Source organism: Dendrobium catenatum, unplaced genomic scaffold (assembly GCF_001605985.2).
Source record: "Dendrobium catenatum unplaced genomic scaffold, ASM160598v2 fragScaff_scaffold_651, whole genome shotgun sequence".
Lineage (NCBI taxonomy): Eukaryota > Viridiplantae > Streptophyta > Magnoliopsida > Asparagales > Orchidaceae > Dendrobium > Dendrobium catenatum.
The window spans coordinates 1,089,618-1,103,180 of record NW_021319113.1 but is presented as its reverse complement, the minus strand read 5'-3'; the positions used below and the strand labels follow the sequence as shown (position 1 = coordinate 1,103,180).

General features: G+C 34.8%; 1 protein-coding gene across 2 annotated transcripts in view; it reads left to right on the top strand.

The window, feature by feature from the left end:
• The first annotated feature begins 2,261 nt into the window (after positions 1-2,261).
• The window catches only part of LOC110115531, a 50,690-nt gene continuing 39,388 nt past the window's right edge, over positions 2,262-13,563 (top strand). For both annotated transcript variants that reach the window (XM_020848795.2, XM_020848794.2), the window contains exons 1-3: positions 2,262-2,646; positions 8,137-8,262; positions 8,385-8,446. In XM_020848795.2, the coding sequence (XP_020704454.1) occupies positions 8,158-8,262; positions 8,385-8,446 (167 nt within the window). In that variant the 5' untranslated portion in view covers positions 2,262-2,646; positions 8,137-8,157. The remainder of the gene's footprint in view (positions 2,647-8,136; positions 8,263-8,384; positions 8,447-13,563) is intronic.

Here is a 13,563-nt window from a genome sequence, read left to right as displayed (position 1 = left end):
AGCCTAAACAAGTAGAATTTGATCTCAAGTCTTTTATGAAGATTTTAGTGTTATTTGGGGTAATTTTTTCTGTTTTCTAAAGCAACTTTTTAGCTGTAAAAAAAAAATATATTAAAAATTATTTTAATAATAGTAAAAAAACATGTCCTAAACAAAACTTTAATAGCAATCCCTCTCCATATGGATGTATGCTGAGTAAAATAGTTCTTCGCAAATAGTTATTGTTAAAAATTTAAGTTAAAAATATGGATATATAATTATAACAAAGACCCTTGCTATATTCTTCACTTTGACCTTAAGTAAACGCCCACTAGTCACTACTAAGTTCTCCAATGTCCAATTAGATAGTGAGCATTCTAATACTCAAATCTTCATCCTCAACTTTTTTGCCAGGGAGAAATTTTCCCCTCTGATTTTGTGCAAATTATTGCATCTGATCACTGGACGCGGAAAATAGGTTCGGACATCCAATAAAAATTTACCACGTCACCTGCGCTTTTGACTTGTGCTTTACCTGCGTTTTTTTACTTTGCCACCAAAACCTTCTTCGCCTCCTTTGATGACGTTCTCTTTTTCTATCCCTAACGGATCCAAAGTTTTCTATCCCTAACGGATCCAAAGTTACAACATGCAATGCTCTAGAATAAATTCACTAAAAACACAAATATAATTTTAATACAGTTGATTATAATTTTAGTTATTTATGAGTTAATTTTTGCATTCTTTTATTTCATATCAACACGGGCCAATTGAAATAAATAAAAATGAAATATAATACTCCATTAATGAAGCCATTCAAATAGTAAAGAATTAGACTTTTATTTTAAGGTGGGCAAAATTTTAATATAAATAAACAAATATTAAAAAAAAAAAATGAGGACATGATTCTATTATGATAGATAAATTGAAAATTATTACAAGCTAAAATATGATACTAAACAGGAAAATGGGGTTGCCAAATGCCAAACTTCGATTTTACTGCCTTTCTCAAGATCAAAACACAAATTGCAAGAGATTGGAGGCTTGGAGTTGGGCACGAATTGTAGATGATTGCAGGCGCTGGGGAACGGCCGAACAAGCTTTGTGGCTCTAATCGTTTGAACTTAAAATATTTCTTGAGTTGGAAGCTAGACACGACTGACAGGCGCTGGTGAACGTTTGCGACCGCAGGATGAAATTTTTCTACCTTTTGTGGTCTTTTTTTTTTCCTTTTGCTGGGCAAAATATTTCTGCCTTTTCTGCTTTTCATAGCAACTTTCTAATACAAAAAATTTTAAATTCAGAATTTTTTTACTTAGAAAGCGGTAAGAAAGCTGTCCCAAATGAAGCTTAAATTTAATGATTTCCAAATCCTTTACTGCATTCGCTCTCTACTCCCACCCATGCACCTTTGCTACCCACTGCCATTGGTCTTGCCTTGATGTTTGTTGCTTCCTATTGCCGCTTGTGCTCCCCACTACTCTTTACGATAGCCAATATTATAACATTCCTCTTTGGCTATTGATGTCATTACAATCTAAATTTAAATTTCAATATATTCAAAATATTTTATAATAAAAATTAGTATACTAAAATTTAAAAAATTAAATTAATTTAATATTTTTTAAAGTATATGGATTAAATTATCATATATTTCCAATCATAGAACTCCAAATTTCATCATATGATGTTTTTGGGTTGGTTGCTTTTCCTAGAACTAGGAACAATTATTAGGTCAGGTGATCTGACGCAGCTCTACGTTCGGACGCCAATAACATGTCGCCACGTCATCTTATTCAATACCGTGCGGCACGACGACTTGACCCGGGATTACTATGTTCGCGTATTGCTCTAGATATTGCTCGGTATTGCTAGGTATTGCTTGGCAATAATGAAAAATATCGCTCTATGAAGACCAATACCGAGAAATACCGAGCAATACTTTACTCTGTATTGCTCGGTATTTCTCAGTATTGCTCGATATTGTTCGGTATTGATCTTCACATAATGGTATTTCTCGTTATTGTCGAGCAAAATCGACCAATACCGAGCAAATACCGAGTAATACCTAGCAACACGTGAACATAACAATACCGTCTCCGTTCTGGGTCGGGGTTGTCAGGCCGAGCGGAAAATAGTAAGAACACATGACACTATTTTAATGATGTCTGAACTTAGAGCTACGTGAGGTGACCGGACCAAATAAAAATTCTAGAAGAACTAGACCCCATAAATTCTTATAAACCAGTCACGTGCCGTCCTCGTGCTACAATTAGGCATTTTCCAGGCCCGACTTTTACACCCAACCCGACATCTACACCCAATTTCGTCGACGTCCAGAGCACAGAGTTTCTCGTTTGCCCGTTCCCATTTCCTCTGCAACCTTTGCTGAGTCCGTTCTGTGGCGGGTTCTGTCCGAGCCGGCGAGCCCTAACTCCCAACTCCCAGCTGAAGTAGAACCGGAAATCTCCAGAGATCGAAGGTGCCATAGTTAGAATTTTCCTCACGCGGGCATCGATTTCCTCAACTCTTTCAACCATCTTCGGAGGATATATTGGTTATGAACTGCATCGATGGATAGGTTTCCCTTACATTCCGGCGTAGATCCAACTTCTTTTCCTCCTTGAGCCTACTCGGAGCCGGATTCCCTTGCTCCTCGGCCAAGAGGTACACTTGACTTGGCCTCGTTACTTCATTTCATGATTAGTTCAAGTGCATAATCATATAGTAGGTGTTCTTTTTTGTTATGCGAATATTCCCCCCGCCATTTAGCAGATTAGTTTATAAATGAGAGCTTTTGAAGTGCATCGCAGTGTCTGAGCAGCAAGTGTTATTCTAGGGTTGGAAGTTTTATAATAGCTTGCTATTTAGATAACTGGTCTGCTTCTGCCAAAGCTGATGAACTGCGTTCGTTTCATTGTTAGTGGTTGATTTTACAATGTTGATGGGGAAGTAGTTTGGGAATGCTAGCATGTTTTTGACACACAAATACAGGCACGCACACATGAACGCTTACTAAGAGAAAACAAAAGAGTTTCCATTTTTTGGATTTTGTTGTATAGCTTATTTGCTAGTTGGGATATTCCTATCACCAGGCAGATACATGACCTTGTCATTTTGCTGTTGCTACAGCTTCTTCATGCGTTTTCTTCCAATTTTAAAAGCTTCCATAGTTTTCTGCCTTTATTGTCATTCCTTTGTCGTTTCTCTTTTGCTTGACTCCAAAAACATTGAAAGAAACTATAATATCAACGAGTTCAAGTGTGGTGACCTCATTTTTCTTTATGCATTGAACTTCATTTTAAGGACTCAAGAATAATATTTTATTCACAGGCATAATGTAATGGCTGTTACAGAGAAGATATTTTATGCAGAATTTGGGTGACTATAGTGGAACATGGGTGTTAAGGGAAAATATACCTTTGCTACTAAGTGTTGTACCTACAGTTGTGTTATAATTGTTATAGTTATGATCGAGAAAGTAAGACCCTTTTGCATTAAATTTTTTTGCTATTCATTAGTGTTCATATGTTGTAGAATGGTATTGCCTCATTTATGAATATATATTCGGCTTTATTTAATCTTCTATAATAATTACTTCTCCATGAAATTATAACCTATGTGCCTGTTATCTTTGCTATTTATTTTAAAAATGATATCATAATTAGTTGGAGTTGCACATATTGAGATAAGCTGATAAGGTAGTGAAAAATAGGCTTAGCATGTTTGCACACACTCAACAACGATAACACATGCACCAATATGATGGTACGTGAAGTCAATGTAGAAGAAATAGGATAAAAATAGAGATAAACTGAAGGTACATGGCTAGAAAGGGTGGGAAAAGATTTGTGCAAAATAGATTTAACATCTCAAATATGAATAATGAAGAATAACAATTTATAAAGCTGAGCACAAGTAATTTGGATAAGATTATGATTATGATATTGAATGACTTCATAAATATTGTGTTAGATCTTGAATAGCTTAACTGAAAGAGGTTTAAATAATATTTTGAGCTATAATAGTATGTTATTTTTATTTATTGGTTTATTGAGTTTTTGTTTGCTAATTTTTTACATAAATTTGGAGAAATTGAAGCAAGAAGATATACCTTGATTCATCAGACCTTTATAAATGTAAACTTGAGTACCACTTATAGGGGTTGTTTGGTTGAATATTTTAAAGAGCACACATATTAAAAATGCTAAGTAACTGGAGTGCTTGAATCTTAGAAATGCAAGAGTTTTTCTTTTTTTTTGGCTAGATGTGAATAAAATGCATTGATATTTATGTGTTTTTTTAGAATACACTTTAATTATATTAAATTCTCTCTCTTTTCCATATCCGTGGGATCGGTTCGATTGATTTTGTCGGTCATGGGATGGTGTTTGTGGAAAAGTTAGTCAATTATGGGAGAGTTTGGGAGAGGAAGGCAGCGGTTTGGGGATGGGTTGGGTGTGACATGGAGGGCTTGGGGAGTGATCTAAGGAATTAGGAGGTGTTCAGAGTGGTTCACTGATGACAAAAGGCTTGGGGGCGGTCATTGTCTATGGGGATACAAATGGGAGTGGTTGGTAGTGGGAAAGGGTGAGGATGGTCTGATTTAGAGGGACTTAGGGGAGGTTATGAGCAACAATAAGTTTTCAGGGGTGGTCACATTGGGTGGGAGGGGGTTTATGGGAGGTCTAGTTATGGGATCAACTTGGGGGAGGTCCCTATCGTCGATGATGATGACGGGCGATGAGATTTTGAAATCAAACGATTTTACTGATTTTTAATTGTAGGGAAAGTGGGATGTTTGGATCATTCTGATATCTCAAAATTTTACTTTGCATTTCTTTCACGTTTATCCAAAAACACCCCAGATCTTTAAACCATGATAATACCCTCAGGGAAAATTTGGTTAACTACAATCTGACTTAAGGGAAATGAATTCCTATAGTTACTAAGCGGGATTCATGCATTCGCGCCATTTTTCTTGAGCTAACAAGCACATAACAACAAACATACTATTGAAAGCTAAGTAGGGAACAAACTGCTGGCAAGTAGATGTCAAAACCACTGTCTAGTGTCAAACTATCAAACAACTACACACTTGGACTACTTCTAAGCGAAGCAATAAAACCTGTGTTAGGGAACTTCTAAGTGAATGACCGTAAATCCAAAAAAAAAAAAAAAACTCAAACTCATATGAGCATCTTTTAGCCTAAAGGACTAAGTTGTATGATCCGCAACCTAGGCTACTTCTAAGTGAAGCAGTAAGACTTGCGTGTCAGGGAACTTTTAAATGAACGGCTCTAGATCTAAAAACTCAAAGTCTTATGACCAACCTTGTTTATAAGAACTAGGTTGTAAGACCCATCATCTGACTACTTTCAATGAAAGTCGTAAGTTCGACCTTTAGGGGTAATAGCTAGGAAGCAACCTAAACCTAGATATCTTAATTGAGCATCTTAGCCTATAGGACTAAGTTGTAATACCCGCTATTTGGGCTACTTCTAAGCGAAGCAGTAAGACTCGCACGTTAGGGAACTTCTAAATGAATGACACTATATTCAAATAATTAAACCTCAAATGGGCAGCCTTGTTTATAAGAATTAAGTTATAAGATTCACCACCCGGCCACTTCTAATAGAAGTCATAAGTTTGTGGAGGCAAATGTTTAGGTAATAACATAACCCTTGGCTCCTCACTTAGGCATCCTAGTTTATAAGGCCAAGTTGTAAGACCCACCTCTACGGGCTACTTAGCTTATAGAGCTAGGTCTTAAGATTCATCGTTAGACAACTTCTAAGGAAGCCATAAGACATATCCAATCAAAATCTTCGGACTACTTCTAAGGAAACCATAAGACCCACTTATACCCAAAATCTCCAGGGTACTTTTAAGGAAGCCATAAGAACCACTTATACCCAAAATCTTCGGGTTACTTCTAACGAAGCCATAAAATTCACTCATACCCAAAATTCTTTGGGCCACCTCTAATAGAGGCTGTACGACCCACTATTAGGGCTACTCTCAAATGAAGGCTGTAAGCCCTTACCCAAATCCAATTACACATGCAACTTCTAATTGGAGCCATAATCCCCAAACTAAATAAATTAACGGGCAAATTCTAAGGAAGCCATAAATTCCAACCCAAATTAATTTAAACTAAAATTCACACATCTCCACTTCAATTTACTCGGGATCTCTGAGAGGAGGCAACTCATGGATGCTAATCAGATTCTCTGGACACTACAATCAATGGTTGTTAGTGTTAGTAGATTGAACCTACGGTATATCCGGGACGATAGAACCATGGGATCTTAATCGGGTGTACCTTCATTCCCCCATAGTTAAGATTAAAACTCTGTTGCACATTCTAACATTCCTTGCACGAAGCTAAGTGTATTTCATCTTTAATCGAGAGTGCTCTTCTAATGCATTAGGAGAGGTAATTAACTATGAGGGCTTGCACTCATAGGGTAGAACCCAAATCTAAATAAACCCTGACACTACTCTCTAGGAAAATCTGGTTAAATATTAAGCTCAATCTACCTTTGGAAAAAATTAAAGGAAACCCCTAAGTTCGTAAGAGCGAGGTTCAAACTAATTCATTGAAAGCGAGGTTCACACCTTATGTTTTAAATGAATTTTCCATAACGATCAACCCGCTATGTGGAAAATTGTTTCGTTTGCCAAACTTACAAATGTACGTCTCAAAACACCAGTCTATATCTACCCCTCCCCATTCCGGATTCCATTTGGAAAGATTTGAGCCTTGATTTTGTGTTGGGCCTTCCCCGTACTAAAAGAGGAGTTGACTCGATTGTGGTCATTGTTGATCGTTTATCTAAAATGGCGCATTTCATTGCTTGCAAAAGAAACATTTGATGCCATTAATGTAGCCCATCTTTTTTTGATGAGATTGTTCGTTTGCATGGCTTTCCTCATAGCCTTACTTCAGATCGTGATGTGAAATTTAGTAGTCTTTTTTGGAGGGAGCTTTGGAAAGGATTGAACATAAACATTAAGCTAAGCGCGACATACCATCCTCAAACTAATGGCCAGATTGAGGTCGTCAACCGCATTCTTGGTAATATGCTTCGTTGCCTTGTCCAACAACAACCAAAAAAATGGGAAGAATTCCTTGACCAAGTTGAGTTTGCATATAATTCTATGCATCCACGGGTTTTTGTCCTTTTAGCATAGTCTAGACAAATGCCTAACCATCTTTTTGATTCAGCAACCCTCCCTAAATGCAGTAGTAGTGCAGCCTTCAAAACAACCACGGAAGTAACTAAATTGCTCAAATCAGTAAAGGATAACTTTCAAACAGCTACTACCAAGTACAAACAAAGAGCTGATCTTCATAAAAGACAGAAGATATTCAAGCCTGGCGACCTTGTCATGTTACGCACGCGGAAAGAAAGATTTCCTACTGGTACCTGTTCGAAGTTAAGTCCACAAAAGGTTGGCCCGTTCCCTATTTTTCATCGAATTAACAACAATGTATACGTCGTCGATCTACCTCCTAGTTTTGGCACCTCCTCCACCTTCAACGTGGCTGATATTCATGACTACCATCCCCCTGATGATACTCAGATTCAACTCAACTCCCCAGAAGTGAACTCTTCGGAGCCGGGGGAGACCCGATGCGGACTACTTCAACTACATGACTCCGCAGAGCATTATACCACTAATTCTTCCTCCACTAATATTTCTGCATATTTTCTTTTCTGTTAATACTAGTATAAGTATCTTTTTATTTCTGCACTCAGACTACCTTATTTAGTAGTTAGGATTAGCTAGGCATACATATACACAAAAATGTATTAGCAAGGGACATACAGATGAAAAATAGTTTTTATCTGTTACTGTTCTATCGTTAGGTCCTGTTTGAACTTCTTCTCTTCTGCAAGCCGCCGCACCAATGCCGCTTGCAGTCTTGCACATATTTCTATAGCAGTCGACATGATCCTTTAAAATGGCAGCACCTTGTCTTCAATGTTAAGACAACTTAATACAATCTGAACTTAATACAAGCTGATACTTGGCTAATTTTAGCATTATTTGATTTTGTTGCGATCATTTTGATTTCCACGTGAACTTATTTGTTATGTTTGTTCTTCAAGAGGTGTATGCTTGGGCTAAAAATGCGTCTTTTCCCAGTTTTGCAGCTTTCCCTATGAAATGACGACATCACATCATGTTGAGCTGGACGCAGCCAAGCTTCTTCAGAAACTTATCCAAGATTCAAAGGATGAGCCTGCTAAATTGGCAACAAAGCTTTTTGTGGTATGCTGGAAATGTTTTTATTTATATGTCAATCAATCTTTATGTTTTTACTCCAGATTTAGGCATTGCCATAGTTTGGATTATCACCTGACGTGCATGTTTTCTTCTTTATAATGTTTCAGATATGCCAGCATATGAAATTAAGTGGAAAGGAGCATTCGTTGCCATATCAAGTCATATCAAGGTACGGACATATGCTCAGTTAGAATCACTCACATAATTAATTTCATATTTGCTAATTTCACCACTGTGTTTTGCACTACGTAATTATTTCTGTGTTTGGTCCTTAAATGGATCAACTAACTACCAACATGCTCATTGGGTTAGTCTTAAACTCTTAGGACTTAGGAGTGGTGTAGTTCCAGGATTATAATTCTAATTATGATAATTTATTAATCGCCTTTTTTTAAGTTGATTATGGAAATACTTACAATTGATATTGAAGGTAGGATACCATTGTGTTTATTATTACAATGAGACATCTGCTGTTATAAACGACATGTTAGAGCATTGCAGAAAAATATTATAAAATCAGGGGCATATGATTAGTAGAACAAAGAGTAAGTACATTATATATAATTTTTGTGGGTATTTAATATTTATTTATTATTCAAAATTTCTTGATGATCTAAGGATACTTCGGTGATATCAATTTTTGGATCTATTATAAATTTAACTTTTAAGTTAAGTATGCTTGTTTAAAATGAAGACATGCCTCAAGGTCTCAGTGAAAGAATTTCATGGAGGTGGAGATAAATTTGATTTTACAATTAAACCGGTTGCTTTCTATGGATATGAAAATTAAGCAATACAAAAGACCATTATATATGGTAAAATTAGTAAGGATTCATTAAAAAATGATTATATTAGATGATGATTGGAATAGCAACTTGTAAAACAAAGATAGAAATAGTGTAAAAGTATTTGCACAAAATAGAACAAAGTTGGCAAAGATAGAAATAGTGTAAAAGCATTTGCACAAAATAGATATAACTCCTTATGTAATAGTCAGTATAAATGTAATGATTCATGAAGCCAACTCAAAATTGTTGGGATATGACTAGAAGACACTGATTCCCATCTTTGCTTAATCCCTTGCAGGCTGCACTATTTCAAATAGGGTTGATGAGGTAGAAAACATAGAATGTTGTGTGGTAGTGCCAAAGAGAGAACTTGTAAACAGTAAACAGTCTTGGTATTCCTATTATTATACCTCTTTAAGCACCCCACTATTCTATCATAAACTCTATATCTCTTCTTTAAATATTAAACTAAAGATTATTAGTCTTTTCTAATCGTTAATCTCACCAAAAGGCTACCCATGATTATCACTTTTACTACGATTTCCTTTTTGTTACAACTTCAACAAAACTTAATGACTTGGCTCTAGAATATGATAAAGCACAATCTTCTTTAAACATTAAATTAAATATTCTTAGTCTTTTATAATCATTAATCTCAACAAAATACTACCTACCACTTTGTTATAGTTTGTTTTTTGTTACCACTTCAACATACATACATGGTTCGAGAATGTGAGAAAGCACAATCTTATTACTTTGATCTCCAAGATGAAACATTAAAATTATATTTCAGATTAGATTATAGACCTATTTTCCTTTGTAGTTCTTTTTATAACGTTATTGCCAGGATCTTGACCAATAAATTAAAGGAGATTCTTCTCTCCATTATTCATAAATCTCAATATGCTTTATTTAGAATAGGCAGATTTCTTATAATATTGCATTAATGTATAAGATCACTATCCAATTTAATTTGAATATTGATAATAAGCCTTTTTTTTGTTAAGATGGATCATAGAAATGATTTTTATATGGTTAATCGACACTATTATTCTCAGAGTTGCTCATAAGGGATTCTCTATAGCTAATAATTTGGAAGACTATGAATTAATACTTCTAATTATTATATTATAACTGTGTTATAGCTCTTGTGAAACTAATTCCCATCTATTTTTCTGTTGCTCGATCTTTTTGTGGTTGATTAAGAATTTGATTCCTAATAGAAGCATTTTTCTATTTGAACCTCCTATAAAGGAAGTCTTAAATGCTTCATCGAGCTATGATCAATATGCCATTAATAGACTTTCTCTTCGTATTGCTTTTATTTAGGTTTACGTCATTAGGTGAGAGAAATGAAAGGTTTTTTAATGGCAATCATTATTCGATTTTTTCATGGATTGTTATTGTTTAAAACAATTATATAGCTTATAAGTTGCATATGTGGAAGTTGAAGCATTTTGGCTCGCTAAGGTTGAGTTATTTTTTGCACAATGGCTGAGGATTTCAAGTAATTTTATTGTTTTCAGTAATTCTTCACATCATTACTTTTCTTGTGAACCTCTTATATGGATATGTACTGTTGAACGGGTGGATTGCAACAAGTTTTCTTTTTTGTTTGATTGGTATCTTGAAAACATGAAAAGTTTGGGTATAAGCCCAAGTGTTCAGGGATCCTGCAATGCATTTTTGTTTTCTGTTTGGGTCATTCGATGCAAGGATTTTTCATGGCTTTCTATTTTCACTTGGGACTTATGTTGCGGGGCCAGTAATTGGAATTTTGGAGTTATTTCATTTGGTTCCAGGTTTTATGGGCTCTTTTTGCACAATTTTACTATTGTGGATTACTATAAAATTTAGTTTACAGCTCTCTTTTTGCGCATCAAAGTTTTGCCTCTCTATCAAACTTGAGGGTTTTGTCAAGCTTTGGGCAATAATGCAAAATTGATTTTCAATATGGTTGATTGATCATTTGTAGGCTATGTTGCACCGATACACTTATTTATGAAGGCGTGTTGTATCCGATACACGGATACGCCTTCGATACGGCACCGATACATGTCAGATACGTCAAAGCCGTATCCAATTAAAATACTATTTAATTTCAAAAGGACACGCGTATCCGATACGCATGTCTGTTGAAAAACAAAAAAATATGAAAAAAAAGATGTGTCATATTTACTTCTGCGGCTACGAGCGAGGTTCTCTCATTTCCGAGATGGATTTTGATATTATAAGCTACAAGGCTACAAATGATGTTGCTTTTTTTTTGTAATTTCAAATATTATGCTTTGATTGTTTTTTTTTTTTAATGTATGATTTATAAATTATAATGACGTGTCCGCGCCGTACCCATATCCTGTATTTTTAAGAATTGACATGTCCCGTATCCATATCATGTCGTATCCGTGTCGCCGTATCCGCATCGGTTTAACATAAATTGTAGCAATATTGGATACCTTTTAGAGACTAAATCATCTCTATCATGATTGTTGTTGTGTGATGGTGTATGTTTTATCCCTCTTAGATGCCATCGCTTGAGCCTAACATGACCTTGTAGTGGGTGTCTTTGATTTTACAAAGCACTCTTTTTGGCGTATTCTTTTATTTTTTATATTTTTATTAGATAATTCTTTTGTTGCCGCACTTCTATTTTTTTTACTTAATGAAATTGGGCTAAGCCCTCATCATTTCCAATGAAAACCTACAAAAATAGCAATCACAAAAGAAATTCATAATGATCAGTCAAAACCCATGCAAGCTAAGGTTCCTGGCTCAACCTATGACAAGTTTAAGGCTCAACCAAGTGCTCCCATTAGCTCAAGCGTAAAAAATAATGAGTGACTTTGGTCTTAACTCATATGAAAATGTTCCTTGTAAATTTTTTTTGTGTGGTTTTTGTATTCAAATAATTAAATTTTATTTGGATGGAAATTGTCTCTGAAGCTCTGATGCACAAACATAGACATGGCGACACGGACACGGGATACATCAATTATTCAAAATCTAGGACATGGATTGGACATGGTATTATAATTTTTATATCTTAAAAATAATGTATAAAATTTGAAGAAGTAGAATAGTAAGAATAATTTAGAAATAATAATTCATTTAATTAGAATTTGTGATTTAAATTATTAATATTAAGATGTCGAGATTTAGGTGTCGATGTTGTGCCATATATACAGAGGGGAAACATCAATGTTGTCAAGAGTTGGGCATCGATGTTGAGACAACATCAATCGTTGATTGACACTAGACCCAAACCACGCGATCACGATTTATATGTAGGGTTTTATTAAAATCAGGTTGAAGTCGGGATGTCGTCATGTTTCCGGGTCAACCCGAACCCGACACAATTTTTAAAACGGGTCAATTTATTAAACCCGATCCCGACCCGGTTGGTAAACAGGTTGACCCGAACCCGGACTTTTCTGGGTCTAGTTTCGGGTCGGGTCAAGTATTGACACCCTTAGAGAGAAGAATAGTTGTAGTCCATCAAGAAAAAGGAGTACGAGCAGTGTTTTTGATTCAATTCGTTGTGCAAAGATCAATTACAGGTGTTGAATCCTATTTATAGAAATAGGATTACTATATAAGACTTAAAGGTAGGATCAATCATTCGAATTCAAATCTAATCTTATTTAAATTAAATCTAATTCTTAAAATTAAATTCAGCCTAGAATTTAGCTAAAAAAATCTAATTAAATAAGTAAGAACATCTAAAATTCTAGTATATTCAGGAATATTGAAGATAAACCTAAATTAATTTATTGTGTAGCATGAAATTTTGATTTGATGTATCGTGGAACATTTATTATTTAGCTTTTCCAGATTTCTATAGTTTAAATATTGTTATGCATCACTTCCGGCTATTTAGGTGATCTTACCTGTATCTTTAGCAAATAATCATACTCATCTAATCACTCCTAGATTGATTTTATGTTTAGATGGTGGAAGATACTTTCAGATTTGTTTTAGATTTTTGTGGCATGGTTTGGGAGTTTAGCTAAGAAAAGAGATATGAGAAGTAAACATTTAGTTCAAGTGAAGTACATTAAGGATGAATATCAAAAAGTGCTTTTCTTAGAAGAAGATATTCAAAATAGGTGAATGAGATATGTTAATAAACTTTTAATGAAGATTGTGAGAATACAATTAACTTTAGCACCCGAAATGAGAACATATATTTTTTGTTTTTATTATCGGATTTGTAAAATCAAATTTGGAGGGGTTTTAAAGTAAATAAAATTTGGATAAGTAGTAGGACTTTATTATAATTCAATAGAAGTGTGGATATGTTTAATATATTAAGAAAAATTCTTGGTTTATTAAAATTTTTAATACTTTTTTGAAGACTAAAAAGATGTCAGATGAATTGAGGAGTGTGTTGGTTCTTATTTTTAAGAATAAATGTGATGCACAAGAGTGTATGAATTGTAGAGGAATTAAGTTAATGTGTTGTGCATTAAAATCATGGGAGAGAGTAATTGAACATATG